The 26414-nt window shown below is 32.9% G+C and overlaps 1 protein-coding gene across 1 annotated transcript; it reads left to right on the forward strand.

Annotated features, from left to right (window-relative positions):
• Nucleotides 1-5273: 5273 nt before the first annotated feature.
• LOC133177166 (uncharacterized) lies at nt 5274-6623 on the forward strand. The gene is made up of 3 exons (XM_061312258.1): nt 5274-5466; nt 5720-5929; nt 6091-6623. The coding sequence occupies exons 1-3, from the start codon at nt 5275-5277 to the stop codon at nt 6604-6606; spliced, it is 918 nt and encodes a 305-aa protein (XP_061168242.1). The 5' UTR covers nt 5274; the 3' UTR covers nt 6607-6623.
• Nucleotides 6624-26414: the final 19791 nt, after the last annotated feature.

Raw genomic sequence — 26414 nt, forward strand, 5'->3', positions numbered from 1 at the left:
CTTTTAAGACTTGCGTTTGGACAAAAATGTGAAGAGAAAGAACAGTGATTATATATACATGTATATATCACAACTATCCTTTTCACTGTAAAGGCTGCAATTCTCGCCATAAGACCATTTATAAATCGAATGTTCGGGTCATATTTTAACTTAAAAGTTTTATTCCCATCAATAACCAATCATAAAAAAAAAATAAAAATCACCTGAAACCTCACAATCACTCGAGTGGTTATTGTTTAATTCACTTCATGCCTCAAAGACATCTTTCCAAGACAAGTTCTTCAAATTTTGCATAATATTTTTAGCATATACAGTGCCCACATGTTGATAATAAACCTTTATCTGAGACGATGAGGTGTTTTATAAAAAAAAAGATGAAGATAACGAATAGTGAAAGCTCTAATATTTGCCATTTTTAGTCCACCTTTTTTATAAATTATACTAAGACAGTTTTCCTCACTCTGTGATGAGGAGTATTCCATGCAAATGTAAACAAAAAAGAATGAATCTTTCTCGCCCCTTTTTAAATGCAGAATTTTACCCTTTTAAATCAGAACATGATTATATTATAGCTAACGTCTTCAAGCATAGTCTGTATAGATACTCATAAAAGATTTTTTAGGAAAGAGACTATCAATATATACATTATATCGATTAAATAATTTCGTATACTTCACAGTAAAATCTTGGCTTCGTCATTACAGCTATGTAGGTCATTGTATTATTTGAAGGAGGAGGCGGAGCATCTATCAAGCGTGCGATTAGTATGAATATATTAGCGTATATAAATCGTAGTATAAATATATTGACGTTTAAATTTTCAATTTCTTACGATTTCATTTTTTATGCACAGGGTGAAGTTTTAAAACATAATTCAACCGCCTACGTGTATTTGTTATAGCACTCGAATTTTGCAAAATTATATATATATATATATATATATATATATATATATATATATATATATATATATATATATATATATATATATATATGCTATGAAATTCTAATTATACACGTACAGTACATAGTATGAATACATTAACGTGTGTTCGAGGTGTACTAAGTTTTATGATTCACTGACACCTAAAAACCCCTTTTTTTAGTGCTAGAGACCGACAAAATATAAGCATACATTTTTAATTTGGCAGGCTTAACTTTGTTATTTTTCTGTTTAACTTACGAATTATATTTGAAATGATTTATTAGAAATTCGTCAAATTATTTATACATTTAATACACAATGGAATTTGTAAACAGAACTTATAACGCAGGATACCCCTTTTTCATACTTTAAAGAAACCTTATTTTTAAAGAGATATAATTAATCCATCAAAGCTTATTACAATAACGTGTATAATTAGAATTTCATAGCATATATATAATTTTGCAAAATTCGAGTGCTATAACAAATACACATAGGCGGTTGAATTATGATATAAAACTTCATCCTGTGTATAAAAAATGAAATCGTAAGTTTTTTAAATAACGAACAGTTTTCAAGCTCAAAAATCCACAAACAATATAAATCAGGAGCAGAGCAAACACCGACCTCTAAAACATCAAAGATGGGATCAGGTGACACTTCGAAAGGAGTGAGCATCCTCTGCCGACAGGTCACTATCGCCGTGTGCTCCTTGTCATAATCGGGATATAACGGAAAAAAATCCGTAGACAATACAGTATATCATGTCATAATTTGGTACTGCATTTTAACATCATGGATAACCTCCCTAGAGTAGAGAGTTATTGAACTTTCAAAGTCTCCGTCCTTTTTTTAAAGTCATACAATTTTTACACAAAAGAAATCATGGAGTGATCTGCTCTATAACTAGTTTCAATGTTACATTTGTTTAAGTATGACAAAAGTGTTTCGCAGTACAGTTAAGGTGCCAAATGGAAATATCGGCGAATTTTTTTTAGATAGAAAATACATTCTTCACAAGGATGGGCGATTCTTTTTGGGCCTTTACTATTATCGGACAATTGAAATATGGTTAAAAACTACATGTTGAGAACGTTTAGATTTCTTATTTAGATTTGTCACGTAATGTGGCAATCACGTGATTTTAGCAAATATCCTGCAGTATTGAGGTCATCTATAAATTCCAATATTGCAAAGGCATAACCAAGTTAAAAATCTAAGTTAAATTTATAATTATTTTCAACATTCTTTGTAGTTTGTGAAAAGTGCTGCGAACCTATATAGATTATACTACATAATTGCTAAAATTACATTTGTTTGACCGTATGTTGAATATTTTGCTGGTCAAGTACATTAAATGTAGATATTATTTATTCATTTGCAAGATTTCATCAGGTTTGCAGCACGTTTCAAATATCTTCATACCTCTTGAATTCATGTGTAAAAGCTTGTCGTAATTCATTGAGGGTATGCCCTTGCAATATATCGATTTATTACGACCGTTCTATTACCCTTCAATGAATCTGCATACAAATGTACGGCAGTTTCGATTGTCTAGGAAATGTACGGGAAGTATATCAATAAAATCATAAAAAAAAGACATCGCATCCAAGTTTATGGCCTCTTATATATCTGCAAATAATATTTTATTTCATTACAAAATACATTTTTCATTGTATAAAATATAAATTGATCCGCCTCTCACTGCATACAAACTGCGTCAAAGAACTTAGTTCACTATGTATCAAATGCGGCCCTGTGATTTTCGAAAAATTAAGCTTTCCTGCAGAAAGTCACCAATTACCTTAATCAACACTACTCAATGTGTATTCTTGAAATCTGCATTTGATTGTTGTCGGGGAAGCCTCACGTGCTTAACATAAATGTTAAAACCAGGCATGGTGCCTCAAATTTACCTTAAAATTCTTTTAAGGAAATTCTGTACTTCGTTGTCAAAATTAACATGGGTGCCAAGCTTCGCCCACATTACTCTTTGCATAAAATTTAACATTAGAAAATACTGAAACAATGTGACTAATTTTAATTTTGGGCGAGACGTGGCGCCATACTTTATTTTTTTAATTTTAGAAAATCGCTGTATTCCGGAGTCAATAATTAGCTATTTAATTTGGAGAAAAAACGTAATAAATATAGATAACATAATGAAGAAAACTAAAAATACATTAATAAGAATGAATAAAGTTGTGTCTATAGCTGAACATTTCCTTCGACAAGCACACTTACGAAACAATTTCTGATTTGGGAAAATCCAAATTCTAAAAATAGACCGTAATTCTAGAAGATGTGGATCGAAGCAAGCAATCAAGATGTAGCCTAATTAAAATATAGAATAGGTCTGGTATCAACATGATGAAAAGTGCATTTACCGAAAATAAAAGGAAGTCTAGATTTATGAGGTAAGTTGCATTTTTCAAATATATGAATATATATACAGGCCTACTGTAACTAGTCTCAGTTTGCTGTCGTCTGCAGGCGATTCCATGCAGAAAGAAATATAGCTTCGTCCGATGTAGAGAACCCATGACCAAAAAAAAAAAAAAAAAAAAAAAAAAATAACAGTGGTTAGGTATGTTAACCACTTTTATTTTGCTGACTACTAATCACAATTATCATATAATAGAAAGTTAAGCAGTATACTAGTTACACAGATCGTTTGCTTATATTTGAGGTAATTCGGACTAGGCTTGAAAATATTGAATGTTGAATGCGCGCATATTGCCACAATGAGTGTTTTAAAGATTTTTGTCAATTGTTATAAATATAAATAAATATGTGAAGAAAATACTAGAAGTAAATTTATTGTACATGCATGATGGTGCAAACATACCTTTCCCAGTTTATGTACCATACATTTTTTTTTTCATTTGAAAGGTCCTTTTGGTCATCTTTTGTAAACATATCACTGGTTAAGTTAGTTAAAGCATTTGTTTACTCACTTTTCTTTCTTCATAGCTATTATATATGCTTGTGCCCCCCTCAATAATGTCTGATGACTTTTTGACCACCTTTTTTTTTTGACTTGACAAGGAATTTTTGAAATTTTGGTAGTGCCCTCCAAACTGAAGATGTTTGACTGCCCCCCCCCCCTTCCTCCAACTGATATTGCATACAGGCCTGTATATGATATTCATTGCAGTTGATTTTGTGGGTCAAATCTAAGTTATTTTATGTAAAAGAAGCCATAAATAGTACCCTGTCACACCTATTTAAGTTACTGATTTTAACTAAATACTATACATGTACATGAATTTATCATTATGTACATATTTTTAGGTTTCTTTTTTCTTCTTATATTGCAGTCTTAATGTGATAAAATGCCTGGACAGAAAGTAGACTACTTTGAATGCATTTTATGCTCAAAAAGAACAAAACCAACTGACAGAAAAACAATCAAATAAGATATAAAGAAGTATCTCCAACGTAAGTTCCTAATCGAGGCTCCTGACAAGTCTGTAATATGCAACAAATATCGTCATGTTTACAGAACTGAAACTGGAAAAACAAATGTGTATGCCCCTGTTCACTGTGCTTCAGCGTCAATTTCTGATGACTCTAACAGTAAGAAAAAGAATTTGTCTAGTCCACCATCTGTGTCTCTGACTTTGGCTTCTACAGCAAAAACCCATGCTTATTGTTGTATCTGCAAAAGACCTGGGCCAAAATTAGTAGTGATCCCAACTGAAAGTCGCACAAATGTTTTTGTTGAGAAGAATATTCTTATTCCCCCAGGGAACAGGTGTTGTCCTGTGCATTTAGATAGTAATGGAATGTTCACAAGCGATGCTGTCCAACAACTTAAAACAACTGAAAATGCCTTCTTAAATAGAACAACCATTTCAGAACTATTACACAAATGCACATATTATGTCAGAGAAATGGAAAACAGTTTTTGGACTTTGATGATCCGAAAAATCTGACAGACACAGACTACAAGTCATTATTAGGAATCAAAAAGGAAAACTTTCAAGAAGTATGTGACTCTGTGCAGGGTTTTGTTAAGAATACACCAGCAAGAATCTTGACTACCTCTGTTGCAATATTTTTTTGTAAAATGAAAACTGGACTATCAAATTTGATACTATCAACTTTATTCCGCACATCCAAACCCAGCTTAAGAAGAGCCATATCTGCAGTCAGAAAAGCATTGATGACTACATTTGTTCCAAAATATCTCGGTTTTGGTCACATTTCAAGAGGTGAAATCATCAGTAAACACACCAGACCCCTTGCTCAAACTTTATTTGGAAGTGTAGAAAAAAACCAAGTCATCTTAGTATTGGGTGGAACTTATATCTACGTGAACAAAAGTAACAATTTCCATTTCCATCATGAACAGTAACGCTGAAAGTATTCGCTCCTGGCTTAATGAGGATGACATATTCATTGTGGATAGGGGCTTCAGAGATGCTCTACCTTTGCTAGCAGATTTGGGGATCCAGGCGGAGATGCCATTTTTTTTAGAGGCTGGTCAAAAGCAGATGTCGACTGAAGATGCCAATATGAGTCGACTAGTGACAAAGGTAACAATGGGAATTAGATTGATAGATTTTTACATTTATATACATTCAAACCTCTTTATCTCGATACCGAAGTTCAACTGTACATATCTACATATCTAAAAATTTATTTGCAGACATTCATACTTGCACTAATAGATAGTCTGTTTACTACATTCTTAAACATAGCATACAGTGTACCAGTGCATGTACAGTTATTTAACTCTATTTCTGGAACATGCTGGAAACAACAATATTTATTTTCATGATGTTTCAGGTCAGATGGGTGGTAGAGTCATCTAATGCCCGTATCAAGAGATGGAGATATCTGGACCGTACACTACCAACCCATCAAATTCCATTCATTGGAGACTATATACGTATTGTGTGCGCAGTATCAAACAGATTTTCACATCCACTGAGTTCGTCGAGCAGCAGAGAAGAGGATGATGCAGAAGCTGCTAAAATGCTTCACCTATCCAAGCAAGTAAGAACTTTTATTTTTTTTCAAAGAGAAATAGTTGTAAGTATTTTGACTTTAAATTTCAACATGTGCAAAATTTACAACTAATGATTTTCATTTATTTACTCCAACTGAAAAATGTTCTGAAACTGTGTGAAATGTTATTGAAATTGCTTTTAAAACAGGTTAATCACTTGAAGGCCTTTATTGAGGAGAAGGGATTGCAAAGAAAAACCGCTGTATGGAAACCAACATCTGAAGTGGATTTGGATTCGTTTCCTATATTCGATGTCGAAGAACTCAGAAATCTGACTTGTGGTACTTACCAATTGAAATTATCCTCCAGTTACATGCAAGAGCACATGGATGGTGAAAGCGATATTTATTTCCATGAAGAGGACAATACACTGCTCAGAGCAAAGATCCAGAGTAGGCATACATCTTCTAAGAAGTACCAACTCTGGATTCGTTACAGTGAAAGTACAGTGGAATCTTGGTATTGCACATGTAGAACAGGTGCTCAAGTAGTTGGGATGTGCTCGCATATTGCAGCAGTCGCATGGTATCTAAGTGGTGCAAGGCACAGAGAGAAATCATTTGGAGTGCGGGATTGGAGCAGAAATGTCTTGGATGCAGCCAATATTCCTCCAGTCATTGATGATTCAGACAGTGAGAGTGGAGGAAGTTTGCCAGAAGAGTGATTTTAATGCTCTGCCATAAATATGACTGGGGTATATAGTGTTTGTCATGTCTGTCTTCCATCCCTCCATCCTTCCGTCTTTCTGTCCCTCCGTCTTTCCGTCACATTTTGCGTTTAACTCAGTTTCAAAAAAACTATTCAAGATATTTTTATCAAACTTTATATGCAGATACATATTGATGAGAACTATTCAAATTCATCAACATTTTCAGACCTTGACCTTTCCTTTGACTTTTCCTTTCTTAAATTTTTGTTAAGTTTACTTTTAAAGAAACTATTCATGATATTTTTATCAGACTTCATATGCTTAAACATATTGATTAGAGCTGTTTGATCTTGGATGATATTAATGCTCTTTTAAGTATAAAAGAATTAAAAAATAATGCTTAATATTGTTATTTTAGGCTTTTAGCTCAAGTGACCTTTTTTGATCACATTTTGTCTGCCATCTGTCTGTCCTTCTTGTTTGATTAAATAAACTTGAAGAATATGTATATGCAAAAAAATTAGAGAATAATATACATACTTATGTAGTAGGCAAATGATGATATGTTGATAAAAATATATTCAAGCATTGTTTGAAATAACTGAAATTGATTCTGCATCTTTGTCTTATATCTGCTAATAAATAATATTGCAGGGATGTCATTTCCAACAGATTTTAGAGTGGAAAGTTTTTATAATTCATGTGAGATTTAAATATCATTACTGTTTATACAAAAGAAAAGTCTGGTTGCTATCACATTGACAGCTTACTCGTTGTTTTTTGTCTCCTGCATGTGTTTTATATAGTCATATGCTGTAATGGGAAACTCCACATGTAGATGACTGTTGTTATGTGAAATCATAAATACTAAGTACCGGTAATGATATTGTTATTATGACTGTTATGTGATATCATAAATCTTATGTGATATCATAAATTCTAAGAAATGATTTTGTTATTTATTTATTTCAATGCAATAAATACCAAGTCATACTAATTGTGCAGTTTCTTTTTTTATATTAACTAAACACACATATATTGAACATGCTTATTTTATAAAACAACAAGTTTTCTTACCTATCATGAGAAATATATGTTAACTTATGGAGGTTAAAATTTTACCTAGTAAAACTATTGAGAAAGAAATTCAAATATAATAGTAATTTTATGACATTATTCCTTTACTACCCTATATAAGGAAAGAGTCTATTCTTTATCATGTACAAATTTGTAAAATGTCAGGATGTCATATTTTTTCACAAATCCAATATTTGGCTCTTAATTAAATTACAAGTACCTTAAAGTTGAAAAATAAAAGCTATTTACCCCATGTTTCAGAACTTCTTTATAGAAAACTCATGATAAAATAGTGGATTTTATTCCATTAATGTACATGCTTACCATTCTGTGTATATCAAAATGCTAAATAATAGCGTATATCGCCATGACGTTAAAGTATATAGCGGCAACGTCATGACTTTGTAACATTCACTTAGAAAACAATACCAAATTAAAACGATTGTAAATAGAAAACTAAAAAAGATATTAATATAAAATGAATTGTTTTATAACCAGCCGATCTTAACATATTATTAGAGAAAGTTTTATCCATTTTGGTGACAGGGCCAATTTTGGTACTTCGTGGCTTTTGTTCTTTTATAATATGATGTCACATTGACAAGTGCATTGCGATCAGTGAATTGTTTATATATTGCTGTGTGGGATTTAACCACATGCAATATTACGTATTGATGTAGTTTAAAGCTATCCAGTAGTCTAAAATAGCGTATCATTTCATTTTGTGGTAATTTGAAGAATATATATTTTTGTGTGATGTCACATTAAGCATTTCCCGAATTAGGCCCCGCCTCCTTATTGCAGCCTTAACTGTGCTGCGTTCTGACGTAAGAAAAAAATCAAAACAACTCTGAAAGTTTTTTTTTTTATTTCACCTAGAGTACCTTCAAGCTTTTTCATGTAGTTGTCTAAAAGAATCTATATATCTATAAATCTCCATAATTTCTTATAATTTAATTCTACCCTTTGGATTTTTTACATGCTTGTAATTCAAGTTATTTAACTCCTATCCAACATTAAGTTGAAATCTCCCAACCATATAACATTACTACAATTCATGTCCTCTATGTATGTTTCTTCAAATTTAGGAGAATCATTTTCTGGACCATACGCTACTTCATGGCTTTGAATACAAGCTTTTATAATATGAAAATTTCCATCCTTATGACCCTTTTCTGATGTGACCTTAAAATCAAAGTAAATATTTACAAAAAACACAACACCTTTGGAGTTAGTTGTAAAAAGAGCTAAAAAATGCATTCATGACTCCACACGTTTCTCACCTTATTCTCAACGTCGGATGAAAAATGAGTGTTTTGTAAGCAGTTTTGTTTTCGTACATCATATTTTAGTGTTTTTTCAATAATGTAATCTTTAATCTTTACGCTCTTACGCTTCACGACATCACCCAAATCTTGACAATTTGCTGATAATTTTCTAAATTCCATCAAAACTGAGTACATGCAAAGAATATTGACACAAACTGAAATCCATTCTGTAAGGTTTGGTTTTACGACTCTTATTCTGAAAAAATGTATAAGAGGAAAGAAACAAGTTTAAGGATGGATTTTTGTCAGCATTTACGTCGTCAATGGGTCACCACACATTATGCAGGCTGCAAAATGCAAAATTCGTATCTAATCGCATCCATGGAAAAGCTATTGCTTAATTTTTCATATTAAAAAGTGTTTAATCTATTTTAATTGAAATAAATATTTTTTTAATCATTTTTCTTGGATTTGTGACAATTTTTAAAAATTCGTAGTTCGGTTCAAAGGTCAACATGCCCACAGCATTTTCAGTAGAAAGCCCTGAAAGGGTCTTTTGTAAAATCTTCAAGATGTGAACTTTATCGAAGCATTGCAGGAGCCAATGAACAGCTGTGGCAATTTGAATCATAATAATTTATGTGCCCAGGACATACCGATAACACAAAGAAAAAGCATGTAGGTCACATACGCCTGCAAGACTGTGGGACCAACGTTACCTCTTTTGATGTCAAGTTATGTGCTGTAAGCATATAAGTTATATATGTCTGAGGACTCTTAATTTTTGGAATTGAATTACATGCTTGTTTTTATTGATATATAGGAATTTGCGCACAAATTATAGATTTGTTATCAATACAATTCCTCTGCTTATTCCCACAACTTGTCAAAATTTGAAGAGGATATTCTATTTCCGTGTTCAAGAAAGTTTTATGAATAATAAATCACACAAAATAACAGCTGTATCGTAGGAGTACAAATTCAATGGAATTTTGGAAATTAACTTGATATGTGGAGATATCAATATTGAAACATATATATACACATTACTATTATCTTGTAAATAAATAGAGAAAAATGAAACATCATATATTCCAAAACTTTGTATATTTTTTTCCTTTTCTTTTTTTTTTTTATTTATAAAAAATGTCTATTTATTTATTTGTGTTCCACCATAAGGAATGACATATATCCTTTATGAGACATGTAGAATGTGATGTAGTATCTTTCTTCATATAATCAATAAATGAACAATGGATGAAATTTGTTGTTTAATTAAGGAATCACTGTATAGTTGGGTATGCCAGGGCATCAAAGACAATTGGAAAGGTGACCTAAGTCGATAAAAAAAATATATAGCAACTCTTCCTTTGCCAAGCGCTCGGAACATTTGTGTGAAAGTTTCAGGTTTTTCAGATGAGAAAGAACCCGTACTGCTCAATGGCCCTGGGTGCCGAGTAAAGGTCTAAGTTTGAAGCCCTTCACCGATAAATGGTGATCTCTCTATATGAGTGAAAAATTCTCGAACTGGACGTAAAACAACACACAATCAATCAATCAATCAATCAGTCAGTCAATCAATTTGACACCAAAGTGCAGATTACTATAACTACATATACCACGGATTAACAACTCTTCGATGAGCAGTATTAAGAGATTCCCCTCTTTGGAAATATGTATGAAATAGAGACGTAGCATCGTTTTTGAAGTTTGTGGTGAGGGGGGGGGGGCAGTCAGAGAAAAAAATTTCAACTTACCTGGAAAAGAAAAAAATGACAAGCCGAAACATAAAAAAGAACAAAAGGGAAATTGTAAAATTGTCCGAACTCAAAAGTCCTCATTCGTTTGGTGTGTGTGTGTGTGTTGGGGGGGGGGGGTAGGAGGGGGGGGGGGCTAGGTACCAACTTCTTTCAGTACCAAATTTTATTCATACACTACTACAAAACCCTTATTTGACTATTCTACAACCAAAAGTGTGTGTGTGTGTGTGGGGGGGGGGGGCAACCGGCCTTTCAATTAACATTTCAAATAGCATAAAAAAGTCTTTGGGAAAAAGTAGGGGCCAGACCCCCCCCCCCCCCCCCCGGCCCCCCTGTTGCTACGTGTCTGTGAAATCAAATAAGATGTACATTGTTGATTTGCATTTGGTACATACGCCTTCAATTATTACACATTTTTGTTTACATGTACATTTATGCAAATGATATGCCTGATTTTGACGCTCTCTGTCTCTAGTGTTGATAATTTCGTTAAAAATGAACCAACACAACAAATTTATATTTGCATCTTTTGAAAAAAAATTATTTTGAATCAGCTATTATTCCATTTTCTTCAGTATTCAAACGTTACTTAAGGATGCATGCATGTTTATATAACTAATTACTACTGTTCTTCACATGATTATGTTCCACCTTTGTTCCATTTATATTTCTATACAATTTTTTTTCAACCCCTTTTGTGATTCCAGCAATTTTTCTCAATCATCGTCCGAGCTCCGAGCGTGTAGGCTAGGTCTACGTAGGATTTCAAAGGTTTATACCGTGCATTAAATTGAAAAATCTTAAATATGTACTTCATGATTAAAGATTTTTGGAGATTAGCTTAGCATTTTGAAGACATACAGATTTGCATCAGAAAGACTTACTAGATATCACATACAGAATGTGCAAACAAATAACGATGACTAAGATGATTTTTAATACGTTGTACTTTGACCTATTATTTTCAAAATGTACTTTTATGTTGTGAACAATATTTGCCCTTTCAGACATGCAAGAGTTTTTTTTTTTTTTTTTTTTTTTTTTTTTTCATTTTTATTCCGTTTTCTGTATAATGTTAATGTCTCATAATAAATATAGAAAAATTATCTCAATCAAAATTAGGTCAATATGAAAATTTGCCTTGTGACTTTTGTATGAAACTTTGCTCTAGAGATATGATTACAGATAAAGGAACTTTACTATATATTTTTTTCTCTCTTCATATAAAGTATATATATATATATATATATATATATATATATATATATATATATATATATATATATATATATATATATATATATATATATATATATATAACTTTTTCTGCCAGTTAATGAATGGGTATGTATTTGATGTATTTTTAAAAACTTTTTCAACATAAAATGTTAAAAAGTATTTCAAGTAGACCAAAACATACAAACTGTAAATGAAAATCAACAATAACATTTAAAGCCTAAGACCTTTGTAATCTCTTCAACTGACAGTCTTCGTTTACAATTAGAGAACTGTTCACATTAGCAAAGAGGAAAAACATTGTCCATGTATTTGTCTTATTTGAACATGTGATTACATTTAATGAAATTTTATGAATTCACAAATGCATTTCTTTATCTTACTTTGTTTTTTTTTTTGCATAGCTTCCTGGCAAAGCTGCTTAGGATGATGACCTTCTTTAGCAAAATGAATTAATCTAATAAGACGTAATCTGATTATTGGCAAATGGTATCTGTACCTGTAATTATTTTAGGAGTTCAAATGAAAACTTACCAAAATAAATATTACATTATAAAGGTTCAATTAAAGTAGTAATGCAATGACCAGTATTTTTAATTTTAATCATTGTTTAAGCAAATGAATAGAAGAGAAATTTGTTCCTCAGCATTTTGATCTTTTCAAATAATAGCCTCCTTTTCTAACAAAAAATGACCGTAATTCAAACAAATTACAAAAGGGGAAAAACAAGAGACCTGTGGCCAGCCAACTTGAGTTCACACAACAGAGAAAGGCTTGGATACCAGTATGACTAATTTGGCCTTGCAGTTCAAATAAACAAGACTATCTTTCATGTAAACTTGCATAATTTAAGGTTGATTACTGATTTTAGTCCTGTTTTATCCTTTTTGTTGATAATTTCAACAAACTTGAACTAACAAAAACAAATAACCGTTTCATATTGAAATTATTCTCTGTAACTACTTAAACTTTTTTTGAGAAACATGGCAATCGATTTTGATGAAACTTTAAATTTTTAAATATTTAAACCTGAAACCAGAAACATATAAACAAAAAAAAATGAATGCTTGCTAAGTATCCTTGTTGCTACAGATGCTACAGATACAGTCGGAATTGAGATTTTCAGCTAATTTGAATCTTTATTGAGCATGAATAAAGTCAAATAAAATTAAACAATCCATTTTCACAAAAAAAAAAAAAAAAAAAAAAAAAAAAAAATTACACCTTGTTACAACTTATACTTTAAAGACACTATTTAATTTTTTTTTGTAATTGCTAAAAATGGTTACATTTGGAATTCAATTTAAATGCTGATAATGTTGAAAAAATATTCAATATTTTGTAAGATAATTGTAACATGAATTTATCACACACACACACACACACACACACACCCTCACACACATTGGAAATGCTTGACCTAACACACACAAATGCTTAGAAACCAAAATTTTAAAGATTAAGTTTTATCATTACTGTTACTGTGCTGTACTTGCTGGTAAATATTGATATTATTGCTGTCGTTGCCGATAATTTTAAATGTTTTTGATAAATACTGATAAGTGTCATGTTTACTGTTGAGTCTGAAAAATGCTGAAAAATACTTTTGCTGTGCTGTCGAAGCCAAGAATGACTAAAAACAAGTTGCTGTCCTTTGAAAATTGACTGCAATACATGGACCATTTGCATGTGTTTCTAAACGAAATTCAAAGAAAATTTCTAGATTTAGTGATTTTACAAAGGTGTAAATAAATTTATTTTTTTTTTTTGCATGTTTCTTGTAATTTTCATCATTATTTAAGTCTGCTGAATTAGGCTGTAATGATAAAAAAAATCATAACCTTGAAATGATATGAATATGTAATGTTGATCTAGGTATCTATCACAATTGTAAAGTAGCCTTTTAAATTAACAACAGAATTAAAAGAGGCTTCAGCGTGCAGGTATCGTAATGGTTGAATTTTAACTCCATTGGCGGATCCAGGGAAAAGGGGGGGGGGGGTCCGGGTGTTGGAACCACCTTTATTTTTGCAGAAAGAGGAAGAGAGAGAGAATGTTCTTTTTTCTGTAATATAGATATTTTTACGTCTAGTACGGTATTTTCAATAAAATAAGTACTTCAATCTTTGCCCTTTCTGCTCTTTAGAAAGAGTTTTGCTCATTGCTTTCCTCCGTGTACCTTCACAACCCCGGCCCCGGGCCACGGCCACCCACACGTAACATGGAAGATTTCACTTTGATGTCATCTAAAGATTCCGGCGAACATACGGCTATGCCATTTTTGGACGATCTTCTAAAGTAACTAACTTTAAGAAGTATGCATTTAAAGTCATGAAAGGGAGTATGCATAAGAGAATATTACGGGGATATTTTAGTCAATGAAGAGAAAGGTTAAAAATGTCCCCGTAGTATGTGGGGGAGGGGGGCTCACTTTTTCTTAAAAAATAATCTTTTGTTATAATTTTAATATATAAGTTTTGATTTGCTTTGGAAGCTCCCAAGCACTTTTTGCTGCGGGAAGGTTTAAAATACGGAAAATCAAACATTTCAAAAGAAATCAAAATGTACAGAAAAGTTATAAGCCCCTCCCCCCCGAAACAGGATTTTACAGTGTGGTGCACAGGTTGTTATTTTTATTTATTTATTTTGCTTGTCAACTCTTTTTGGAGGTTGCCCCCTTTGAAAACCGAACCTACCGGCTTGAATTTAAGTTCCTGCCTGCGGTGTGACCTAGACACCCACCCCCCCCCCCCCTTTTCAAAAACTGCTGGATCCGACCCTGTACTGGAGCACCAGAGGGTCTCGTGTTATCTAAAGCGATGCTAGTTATTGATTAACTCGATCAATTTAAAAATACAAAAAAAAAAAAAGATTAATTTTATGTTTGTTTTTCTCTGTCTCTTTTTAAATAACGGAATGGTTAATATACAACACCTGCAATCGTAACTTTCCGGCAAAACAACTTGTTTTCCGAGCTCACCAGAAAGGTCTGAGAAAATGCGACTGACAATATCATCGCACGTTTTTTGTGTAGACCTAGACTATTTGGTTTTGCAAGCACAGGTGTATGCACTGTTTGTAGGTCACGCTTAGACTGGTGACAGTATTTGCTACGGACATGAAGAACTATACACTAGTTTCATAATATGTGCAGTTTTTTTCTAGTGAAAATTGGAGTAAATTAAAAGTCGAATATCTTGGATATGGGGTAACCCATATCGATCTATTCTTGTTACAACGACCGTCAATGCACCCATAGACGAGTTCATTGGTTACTCTGACCAGGTTAACCTTTCGTTAACATTTTCTACATGATCTGCCTACTATGAGTGATTGTACTTTCATAGTAAAATTGTTTAATTTTATCCCAGATTGGCCTATAGTTTTGTCATTAAAAATATCAGGCTATTTCGATACACGTAACCCATAACGGCTGGGACTTGATATCTGTACATGTACTAGATTTAATAAGGAAGATATTCTATCATTGGAAAGTTAGATTGTACACGTGTAGCGCAGATCTGTAGTACGCATGTCTTACTAATGAATTAATTATATCTATATTTAATGTACTTGACCAGCAAAATATTCAAAATACGGTCTAACAAATGTAATTTTAGCAATTAGATAGTAGAATCTACATAGGTTCGCAGCACTTTTCACAAATTATAAAGAGTGTTGAAAGTAAGTGTATATTAAACTTAGATTTTTAACTTGGTTATGCCCTTGCAATATTGGAATTTATAGATGATCTCAATACTTCAGGTATATTTGCTTAAATCACGTGACTTCAACATCACGTGACAAGTTTAAATAAGAAATCTAATCGTCCTCAACATGTAGTTTTCAACCACATTGCATTTGTCCGATAATAGTAAAGTCATAAAAAGAATCGCCCATCCTTGTAAAGAATGTGTTTTCTATGTAAAAAATTCGCCGATATTCCATTTGTCACCTTAACTGTACTGCGTTATTTTTTTTTTTTTTTTTTTTGAATGAAAAAGAAAGGGGGGGGGGGACTCATTCGAGTCTTCGAGAAAAAAATATTTAGAAGATTTGTGTTTATTACTAAATATAAAATTCATATGTAGTGCGTTTTTTTTTTTTTAAATATATTCCGGTGCAGTGTTATAAAAGATAAGATAAAATATATCAATGATACAAACATTGAAATTATTGCCGTTACTGTTAATGCCGAACACGAAGCGTAAATAAGCATACGCCATTTTCGATAATACTATCTACGATATCAGCACCGGGGTATAATCTTAGCATTCTTACATGTACACCTGACTGCTTTATTGTCACGGGTATCGGCGTGGAATGGCGACCCTTGTTCGTGCTGGTTATCTTGCATTACATTTGTTTACATTTTATTGCAGTTACGTGTATTTGTGTTTGATCGTACACTGCACTGTCCTGTGCAACTTTTGTAAGTTTCTTTGGTATCTTACTCTCCTGTATTATTTAGAAGAAGTACACAGTTATTTTTTGTCGCTACCGAATGCTGTAAAGCATGCGTCCGTCTACACTGGTGACGATTGAATACACTGACCAGGACTAAGTGAGCGACTTTATGTAGGGGCCCTAAGATAAAGGGAGAGACTAATCGAATATGGCGGACAAATTCGTTTTACGAATCGTGTTTAGCTTTAAGTATTTATCGCTTACAAGGATGCTTAGAGGTGTAATGAAAAATCATCCGAGTAACCGGGAATTCTAACGAGTAACAGGTTACTAAAATTCGTCCCAATTGACAACATTAATGTAGATAAGAAAGAAAGAAAGAAAGAAAGATAGATAGATAGATAGATAGATAGGTAGACAGATTATATATATATATATATATATATATATATATATATATATATATATATATATATATATATATATATATATATATATATATATATATATATATATGTATGTATAAAGCACTAAAAACCAACAACACTGTATTTCCTAAGTGTCGGATCTACTAAGTAGATACAAGGTCGCGCGGATGGATATTTATATAAAGCACTAAATATGACCAACGACACGAACAATAATAATTGTCAAATTTTCGGGACGACCTGTCCCTTCCTCAGAACAAAGAAAAAAGATAAGAAGTCATAAAAACAAAGGAAATAGAGAAGCAAAAGCAACTAGCACTACTACTAAACTACCAAACACTAAATATTTACAATGTTACATGTTTAATTTGGAGTTTATAAACAGTTGTGAACAAAGAAATCCGGAGCGCTATGAACTGCGTCCGGTCTATCGGGTGTACTCTGGTGAAGTGTGATTTACATAACTGAACGAATTAATTATCGCTAATTAATTACGACCAACAGTAAATCGTACATAGTCTTATTCTCTCAAAATAGCGTAACTCTACATGATAAAAAGAAATAAAAGAAAGATAATATGGAAGGACAATTTTGAAATATGAATTAGGATATATTATAAATTTGGAAATCAGAAAAAAGAAATAAACAAAAATGTAAGCTGTAAATATTTGGGTAGGTTGTTCCAGGATTGCTAATACGAATTAACGGTAAAGTTTACACTATATAGAGAGAATGAACTTGCTTGTTACAATCCGGGATTGGGTCTAGTTCACGTTCATCCTGGTGAAGTCATTAAGTTTGTTAATACCATTAGGGCGGAATGACTTCAGCCTGTGCATCCAGAACTTTTCCTTGCCTTTTCTCTACGTGTCTGTCCATCTTGGATTATGGTCAATAACCACTACTGTCATGTCCTCCCATTTGTGACCTTCAAGGTTGAAATGTTCCCCAACGGGTTCATTGAGTTTTTTGGTCCTAATGGTAGAACGGTGATTATTGACTCTCCTGCGGAGATCTCTTGTTTCACCAACATACTGTTTGGAGCAAACTTTGCAACTGATGAGATAAATGCAGTAGTCTGTTTGACAGGACAAATTCCATAGTATTTTGTAGCTGCGACCTGTAACGGGGCTGTTAAAGCTGTCTGTGTCAGAGCTGTACTTACAGAGAAGACATCTTCTGTCAGAGCAAGTTTTAAAGCCCCCGTTAGGTAAAGGATTGTCTAATCTGGTTCTTACTACCATGTCCTTTAGGTTCCTCGGGCGTCTTTATGCAGCCAATGGGGGCTCCTTAAAGACCTCTGCCATTCGTTTATTTGAGTGGAGAATTGGCAGATTCTTTTGAAGAATGCCACTGAGGTTCTTAAGGACGGGATGGTATGTGGTTACCAGAGGGATCCTGCCGCTATTGTCTTTTTCCTTGTAGCGTAATAGGTTTTGCCTTTCATGTCCCGCCATCTCATCAATAGCAGTTTGTACGGTGCGGGCATTGTAGCCTCTCTTGCATAAGTGGGACTTAAGGAGACCGCTTTGTTCTTGATATAAGGCAGGGGATGAACAGATGCGCCGAATTCTGGTGGCTAGACCCTTAGGCACACACTTAAATGTGTGTGGGGGATGACAGCTAGTTGGCATAAGATACAGATGGGAATCTGTGGGTTTCGTGTGGAGACTGAACTCAATTTCACCATCAGTCAGGGTAGATGTAGTATCTAGGAATATGTTTTTCGAATTAGATACGTCTACTGTAAATTTGATAGACTGATGAAAGGTGTTGGCAAACGAAATGAATGCCTCGAGGCTCTCGCGACATTCCACCCACTTCATCTCTATATCGTCAATGAAACGCAACAAGCTAAGGGGCCTAAATGGTGCTTGAAGTAGCAAGTTGCGTTCCAATCTGCCCATGAAAATATTGGCATAAGATGGTGCCATTTTCGTACCCATAGCAGTGCCATTAACCTGCAGGTAATGTTCTCCATTAAACATGAAGTTGTTATACTTGAGAACATGTTCAAGGAGCTTGGCAAGGGACTCAGTAGAAGGAATTTGTATGGATCCACTATCCCAGACTTCTCTACAGGCTTCGATACCCTCATCGTGCGGAATATTGGTGTACAAAGATGTGACGTCCATAGTCACGAGAAGGGTATGATCTGGAAGGCCAGTAGAGGGCGTCTTGTTAATGTAGTCCGTGGTGTCCTTGAGATAGGATGGCAAATTCTCTACGTGTTGACGGAGATGTAAATCGATGTATTCAGATTTTCTACGTGGGGTGTCCAATAGCGCTAACTATAGGGCGACCTGGCATACCTTCTTTGTGTATCTTAGGAAGATATATATATATATATATATATATATATATATATATATATATATATATATATATATATATATATATATATATATATATATATATATATATATATATATATATATATATATACATGTATATATCTATGGAAATAAGGACCACACCATTGCCTTCGAAAATCATCACCAGTTATATTCATGTAGAAATGTTCTCTTTAAATCAAACAAGGAGTAAATTTAAAATACTTTTCACAATTAAAATCAAAAATTGAAAAAAAAAAAAAAAAAAAAAAAAATTGTAGTTCATATTTAAAGATGTTTGCATATCAATTTAGTAGTTCGAGTAGTTTTAGTAGTTTGAAGATATACCGATTTGCATCAGAAATACTTACTTGAGGTCTAATTTATCATCATAATGATCATAAAATGTACTAAAAGAATGATTAGGGTTATGATGATTTATTTAATATATCTTATTTTAGCATACTATATCTAACACTAAAAACTAATCCTGTAGGGGTCTTTTATTTTAATGCCGTTTTCTATATAATGTTTAAGTCTATAAAAAATAGCAATGAAAATTAAAAAAAAAAACTTACCTCACATATTAATGTAACAATTGCATCTTGTGACTTCTGTATTAAACTTTGTCCTACAGAAATGATAACAGATAAACTACTATGTATTTCTTTTTTATCTTAATGTTTGTTATGTACAAGGTGTTTGAGTAAACATGTCCCGACTTTTAATAAAAGAAAAATGTAGAATTTATGTAAGGAAATTTAATAAAATGTAAGGAGTATTACCGTATTATTTTATGAATATGAGATTTTAAGTTATTCTGAATCATTACTGGCATTATAAAGCATTGACATTACAGCAAAACATAGACACTGCCATTCTTTCTGTTACATTGAGGGGTACTCATCTCTTATCCGTAACTCCTCTTATGACAATGAATAAAATTTAATGATACTTTCAGAATCTTTGTTACATAGTGTCATTGTGCACCTCCCTTTTTCACTTTTTGATCGGACACTTAATTTTGGTGTCCCATAGCAAAACATGAACTTTAGCATTATAAAGATATTGGAGGCGGGGGGTGGGGGATATAATTTTGTTTACCTCAGTGCTCACAGAAACTCTAGTTTTTACTTTATTATAACCTTGTCTGCTTGATATTCACTACACTACCACAGGAATTTGATATTGTTTACGTTCTTGAAAATGACTCATCCAAGTTGTATGCCCCTCAAAATAAACTAAGGCTGGCAGCTTCATTCGTCCTTATTCCCGAGTCGATTTTATTTTCTTTTGAAAATTATATGCATACCTAACGGACAGTTAAGAATCCTTTTCTCTCCAGATTATTCTAGTATAATGATAAAATTCTGAGATTAAAACTTTTCGACCTATTTATATTTTTAAATAACTGTTTTCTCTCCAATTTTGCTCGCTTAATTATCTTATCTAGGGCGTTCCCGAAGGGTATTTCTAAAACGTGGAACAGAAAACGGAACAGAAAGCGGATCTAAGTAGAACTCTGGCTTAATGCAGGATTATGTTTACTGACAAGGTTATTATATTGACAGAATTTGCGAAATGCTGAATTTAAACGAGGCAATTGATATTTATTGCTTCATCAACTTTTTTTGCCAATAGCTAGCTTTGTTTTAGAAAATGTTTGCTCTTACATGCATGCTCCGGTGCATCGAATCAACTGGGACACATAAACTGTAAATGAAGCTGATAAAGGTGAAGGTGGCAACAAAAATAAGGGAAGCTGACAATAGAAAAGTTGAAGCCATTACGTTTATCATAAACTTTTGTTGTTACCGTCTTTTTTTTTTTAGTAAAATATGAATATGAATACCGAAATTTGAAACTGATGTGTAGACTCTGTAGTATATTTAATGTCAAGTTCAGATGGATACCTGGAATAAACGTAAGAATGAAAATGAATAGAGTTAATTGATTAAAAGTGTCGATATATCTAAATATTGAATACAAGGGCACAACAAGAGTTTTTTTTTTTCCTTTTCATGTAGAAGTTTCTGAATTAATTCTGCTTAATATGAATACTAAATGACGGGGCGCAATTAGTACCTATGGAGATTCCGACAGATAGTTCGAAGACTTTGTATAAATCATACTAGAAACAATATACAGTGGCGCCTCGTTTATTCAGACCTCTTTGTCCCCAACGAAATCTTCCGGATAAAAGAATCGTCCGGATAATTGAATCACTTCTCAAAACACACTCTCCAAGCATGTACAGTAATCCACCAAAAGTATTCGTAAAAAAATGAAAATGGCTGCCGCCAGGTGAGTAATGTGGGTTCCGATTTATATTTAAAAAAGGAAATAAAGAAATGAAAACTTACCTTTAGTTAGTATTTTGCTATGTTTTCTTTGTTTCTTATTACTGCTCAATGGCCGTAAGTGCCGAGTATAGGACAAAATTTGCAACTCTCCACCGGCAAGTGGTGGCGTCTCCATATGAGTGAAAAATTCTCGAGAGGGACGTTAAACAAAATACAAACAAACAAACAAAACTCTCAATATTCGTCTAGGGATAGATTTATACTAGTTCTGAATGTAATTGATTTGCATATTACTCCAGATGTCCCGAATAGCTGTTCCAGTTCATAGACATTACCGCGGTACTTATGTTCGCGGCTTGTTTTTGTTTTTAATAGCAACCAACAATTTTCAATAATGTTGATGTAAGGCTCTGAACTGGCCAGTTCATGAATTTAACGTAGAACCTACGTCGTATGACGTCATATCGAGTAAATTAGTTTAGTCTGTCTTTTTGGTGTTAGATCCTTTATGACGTCATAATTAATGTTACTTTTTCCCGTACTTTACGGCTTAAATCCAAGACTATCTCATGTAATGAAGTTGCACAACTGTGATAATGTGAATGGCATGCAACTATTTTGAAGGAATGCAAAAATACTAAGAAATCTAAAGAGTACAATATCTTGATGAAATGTGTCTGAGTCAAATATCTGTTAAAGTTTGTGTGTAAATTTTGTAATGTCTATCATGAAATGACGTACATTCCTTTTCATAATTATTTGTTAATTATTCATAATGGTTGGTGTATAATTATAATGTTTCCCTTAAATATTATCTTCTTAACTATAAAAATTACATTTTTTGGTAAATATTCACATTGTAAATCTAAACGTAACCCCAAAACAGTCATTTAATAATTAAATCCTGTGTAAGTGCAAAAAGGTCAACAAAAGAAATATTGATAAATAGAGTGTCTCTCAATAGTTTGCGGGGAAAATGTATATTTTAATCACCTTTTCTAATTATTTGGGTATTTTCTTCATCATATTAAAGATTGAAAAACATTCTGACAAAGACTTCGGAAAAATATTTACAAATTTAGGTTGTAAATTGACTCAAAAAATATTGAGCACATTTGCATATATTCGTTGAAATGTGGACTTAATCTTATATGTCAATTGAATGAAAAAAGAATTAATTCTCGAATAATATTGCTTAATACGATTCTGTTAATAAAGTCTATAAACGAAGATGTATGAAGAAGTATTTTTGTGATTTTCTATATTCTCTTTATGACCAGTACCCCTAAAAATGGCTGAAATTAAAATGTAGTCGCAGTGAAAAATTATCATTCCAAGTTGCACATGTTGCACTACATTTAATAACAAGCAAACATACCATATACTTTTAACTGATTAATAAGCAAGTGCTAATTTATCATTTTGAAAAGTTTGAAAATCTTGTGACAAAGACTTTTCCGACATAAGTTCTACCTTAAGGTGATTATTTCTGCGAATTTCTTGGACGATTCGAGCCAGCATTGTCATCCTGAAATATGTAGTTACCATCTGCAAAATGCCGTAAAATTACAGCCCACAGATTATCATCAAATACATAAATATGTTTCTCTGCATTTATATTTCTATCAAGGGCACAAATTTGTCCGATACCGTGATATGTGATGCACCCCCATATCATTAAAGTTAGCTTTTATTTTGATGGCAGGTAAATACAATCAGGCAGGTACTCTTCGCCCACTTTTCTCCACACTCTCACTTGCGTGTCTTGTCCAATAAGTACCTTACATTCATCGCTAAAAATAACTTTAATTCAGTGTGCATCAACAGTCTTGTGAAGATTACCTCCGCACCAGGCCACACGGTTTTGTTTGTTCACCGCACGAATTCTTATCGCCTTCTTCACTGTCCGTTTAAAATAACCATTTTCATGTAATTTCCTCTCAATCTTCGTTTAGAGAAAGTTCGATGTTTTCCGTAATTGAAAATGTTCGTTATTTCATCCAAAGACTTCATACGATGCCGCCTTGCTGTCCTTGAAAGTATCCTTAAATTTCTTACACCAAATTCATTCGGCCGTCCAGATCGAGGCAAGTTCTCTTGGTTTCCTCGCTGAGAATATCGCTTTAGAAAACTATACATGGTGCTTTGCTTTAACCCAGACATTCTGACAATGTCTTTTTTTTTTTTTTTTTTTTTTTTTTTTTTCTTCAAAATTTACATCGTAAAGTGCAGATATGTAGACCTTCTCCTCGTTTGTCAACTCCTTTCCCTTTCGACCCATCTTTGTTTACGTGGGGTTTTCTCAAAATGTACAGAAAACAGGGATATGACGTAAATAATGATGTTTACTATTAGGTGAGATCTATTTAAATAACTCTGGAATACCTATTTGCAATGGATGGATCATAGATTTTATGATCGTATTTAAAATATTCGGATTTATAAGATTAGAAAAAAAAAAAAAAATTAAAACACGTTTATTTTACACTAGCTTTCTGACACTTTATATGCAAATTGAAAGAAAGGTGTAAAGTTTATGACACTCTCCCCAGCATAAAAGCTCAAGTTTGCAGTGACTTGACGTCATTTTCAATTATGACGTCGTACATTTGTAGTTCAGAGAAGTGAAGGCACAAAGTACACTGCAATATTCTCTGGGAAGCCTTAACGTATCTGCGTAGTTATCGAAATACTCAGGAGTACAGAGAACCGGGCTTATTTATAGAACACTGACCAGAATCGTTTAATAAATGCTACATAAGAAATTCAGAAATATTATTTTGCGATAAATTATTTAATTGCGTTTAAAAAGTTTTTTTTTTGAAACACAGGGAAAGCTTTTTTTTTTAATAATCTCTGAATAACAATGTTTAACCTCAGTGTCAGGATATTGCATTACGTTACCAACATTTGATTGAACTGGAACAACATTCTCTAGATTATTTTGTTCGATATTTTCAATTTGCAGTTTTCGCCAAACTATTGTCATCTGCGATTATTTTTCGTTTAATTTTTCTTAATTCAATATGCTAAATATCACAACATCTACCTAGAAACAAGGTCGGATGCAAGTGTGCATATACTATGCACGCGTGGCGATGCAGTGAAGTTTTCCAACATTCTATAACTAGAGGTTGTCTTATCAGCTAAAATATTTTCATTGTGTGTCGCACATGGCCTATGTGTACATATGGCAACAGAGGTTACGTTTACTCTCACACAGGTATAAACTTTCTTTAAGAGCTTGTCTGACTTAAGAAAACTAAGTTTCTTATATTTGAAAATTTGAAAAGTTTAACCAAGCGTCATCATCATGATTTTTTTGAGAATGGGAACCGATCCGATCAAATTTGAAAACCGTAATGTTAGAGACAGGTAATGGGAAAAGACCACTAATCATTTTCCCATAGAACTCTATACAAACCTTTTGCCCTCTCAGTACTATACTAATTTAATTTCAGAAAAAATCTTTGGCATCATTTTAGACTTTATTCTAAGCGCTTATAAAAAAGCCCGGAAAACATATAGGGTGCCATGGCGTTTATAGGTCAAAATTGCAGGTGATCCGCAGTAAATGACACTCTGCCAAAAATATCAATCCCCACTCCTACAATCTTCTCTGGTACTAGTATTTCTATATTTCCTGTAATATTCCTACATTCCATCATTTATTTCAAACATTAATATTTTAACTTTAAAATGTAAAAAAAATTACATACCTCAATTCAGCCAAACAGGTTACACCTACCCATTCAATGCTCTAGCCTATACAACATTCCACCGCAAACAAAGCCACGTGTTCATCCGGGGATTTGGTGCTCTCATCCAAATGTCGTTATGTACAGATGGAATAATTTCTTTAAAGAGCATTCTGAGTAATATAAATAATATAGTTAGTTATATATATAGTTATAGTTATATATATATATATATATATATATATATATATAGTTATATAAACTATTTGCTAGTTTAGAAAAAAAAAATAACAAATAAAAAAGGACAAGCCAACGTAATCTTTTACTAACCTATAGAGGGGGATGGGGTGGGTGGATAAGTGGGTGACGGTATATATCATCGTTTTGTCGTCGGTGACATGTACCTACCTTCACTGCACATACAGTCGCCCCCACAGTTAGAGTTGCATATTTTTTTTCCTTTTTTGTAGTTTTTTGAATGTTATTAGTGTATAAATCACATAAACGCGTCTTGTAGGTTATTTTATTCAGATCGACTGTGACGGTACATATATATTGTCGCCGGCGTTGTTTTGCACCTCCCATAACTTCACGTATTTTTGTCCGTCCCCATATATTGCCACATGCTGCACATATTGTCGCCGGCGACAAGATTTACATACCCTTAACGCACCTATTGAGATAACGATGATGAAGACGATGATGGTAATGATGAAGAATTTTAGGGAGGCTAAGCTGCAAATAAATTGTACGAGCATGCACAGAAATCTTGAATTCGAAATATTTATCCGAATTGCATCCTTTCGTTATTTTAACTCTAAAAATACACTAATATCGAGTGCACTTAACAATTTCAACTATTTTCATATAACTTTTATAAAAATATGTTTAATAAGACTTTTAAACAAGAGGCTCATAAGCCACACGCTCAACTAAGACATGTTTGCCTCCCTGATCTCCAAAAGATTTTTCCCAATGTAGTTGATTGCCATCGGTGACCCCACCCTAAACATATGGGAAGAAAGAAATGAATCTACTCAACCAGATGGTGCTTCCACTTGAACATGATTCATCATGGCTTTGCTGTTCTTATAAAGAGGACGCAGCTAGGACGCCCATGAAATATTTGCCTTTCAGAGAAAATGAATACAGTTTTATTTTTTTTAACAGTATTAGTTTTGATGAATGTGATTTGTTGTGTTTATACTTGTATATATCGGGTCTCTGCTGAGTTCAGCCAAAGCCACATCGCTAACATCAGCTGATTGTCACGTGACAGATTTAAAATTAGAACATATATGTATTACTACAAA

Source organism: Saccostrea echinata, unplaced genomic scaffold (assembly GCF_033153115.1).
Source record: "Saccostrea echinata isolate AGI-Se365-2 ecotype Australia unplaced genomic scaffold, CSIRO_AGI_Sech_v1 ptg000088l, whole genome shotgun sequence".
Taxonomy (NCBI): Eukaryota; Metazoa; Mollusca; class Bivalvia; order Ostreida; family Ostreidae; genus Saccostrea; species Saccostrea echinata.

Coding starts and splice junctions, on each gene's coding strand:
- LOC133177166 (XM_061312258.1), top strand. CDS start 5,275: ATGAACAGTAACGCTGAAAGTATTCGCTCCTGGCTTAATGAGGATGAC. Junction 5,467..5,719: donor TGAGTCGACTAGTGACAAAG/GTAACAATGGGA, acceptor ATGATGTTTCAG/GTCAGATGGGTGGTAGAGTC. Junction 5,930..6,090: donor TGCTTCACCTATCCAAGCAA/GTAAGAACTTTT, acceptor CTTTTAAAACAG/GTTAATCACTTGAAGGCCTT.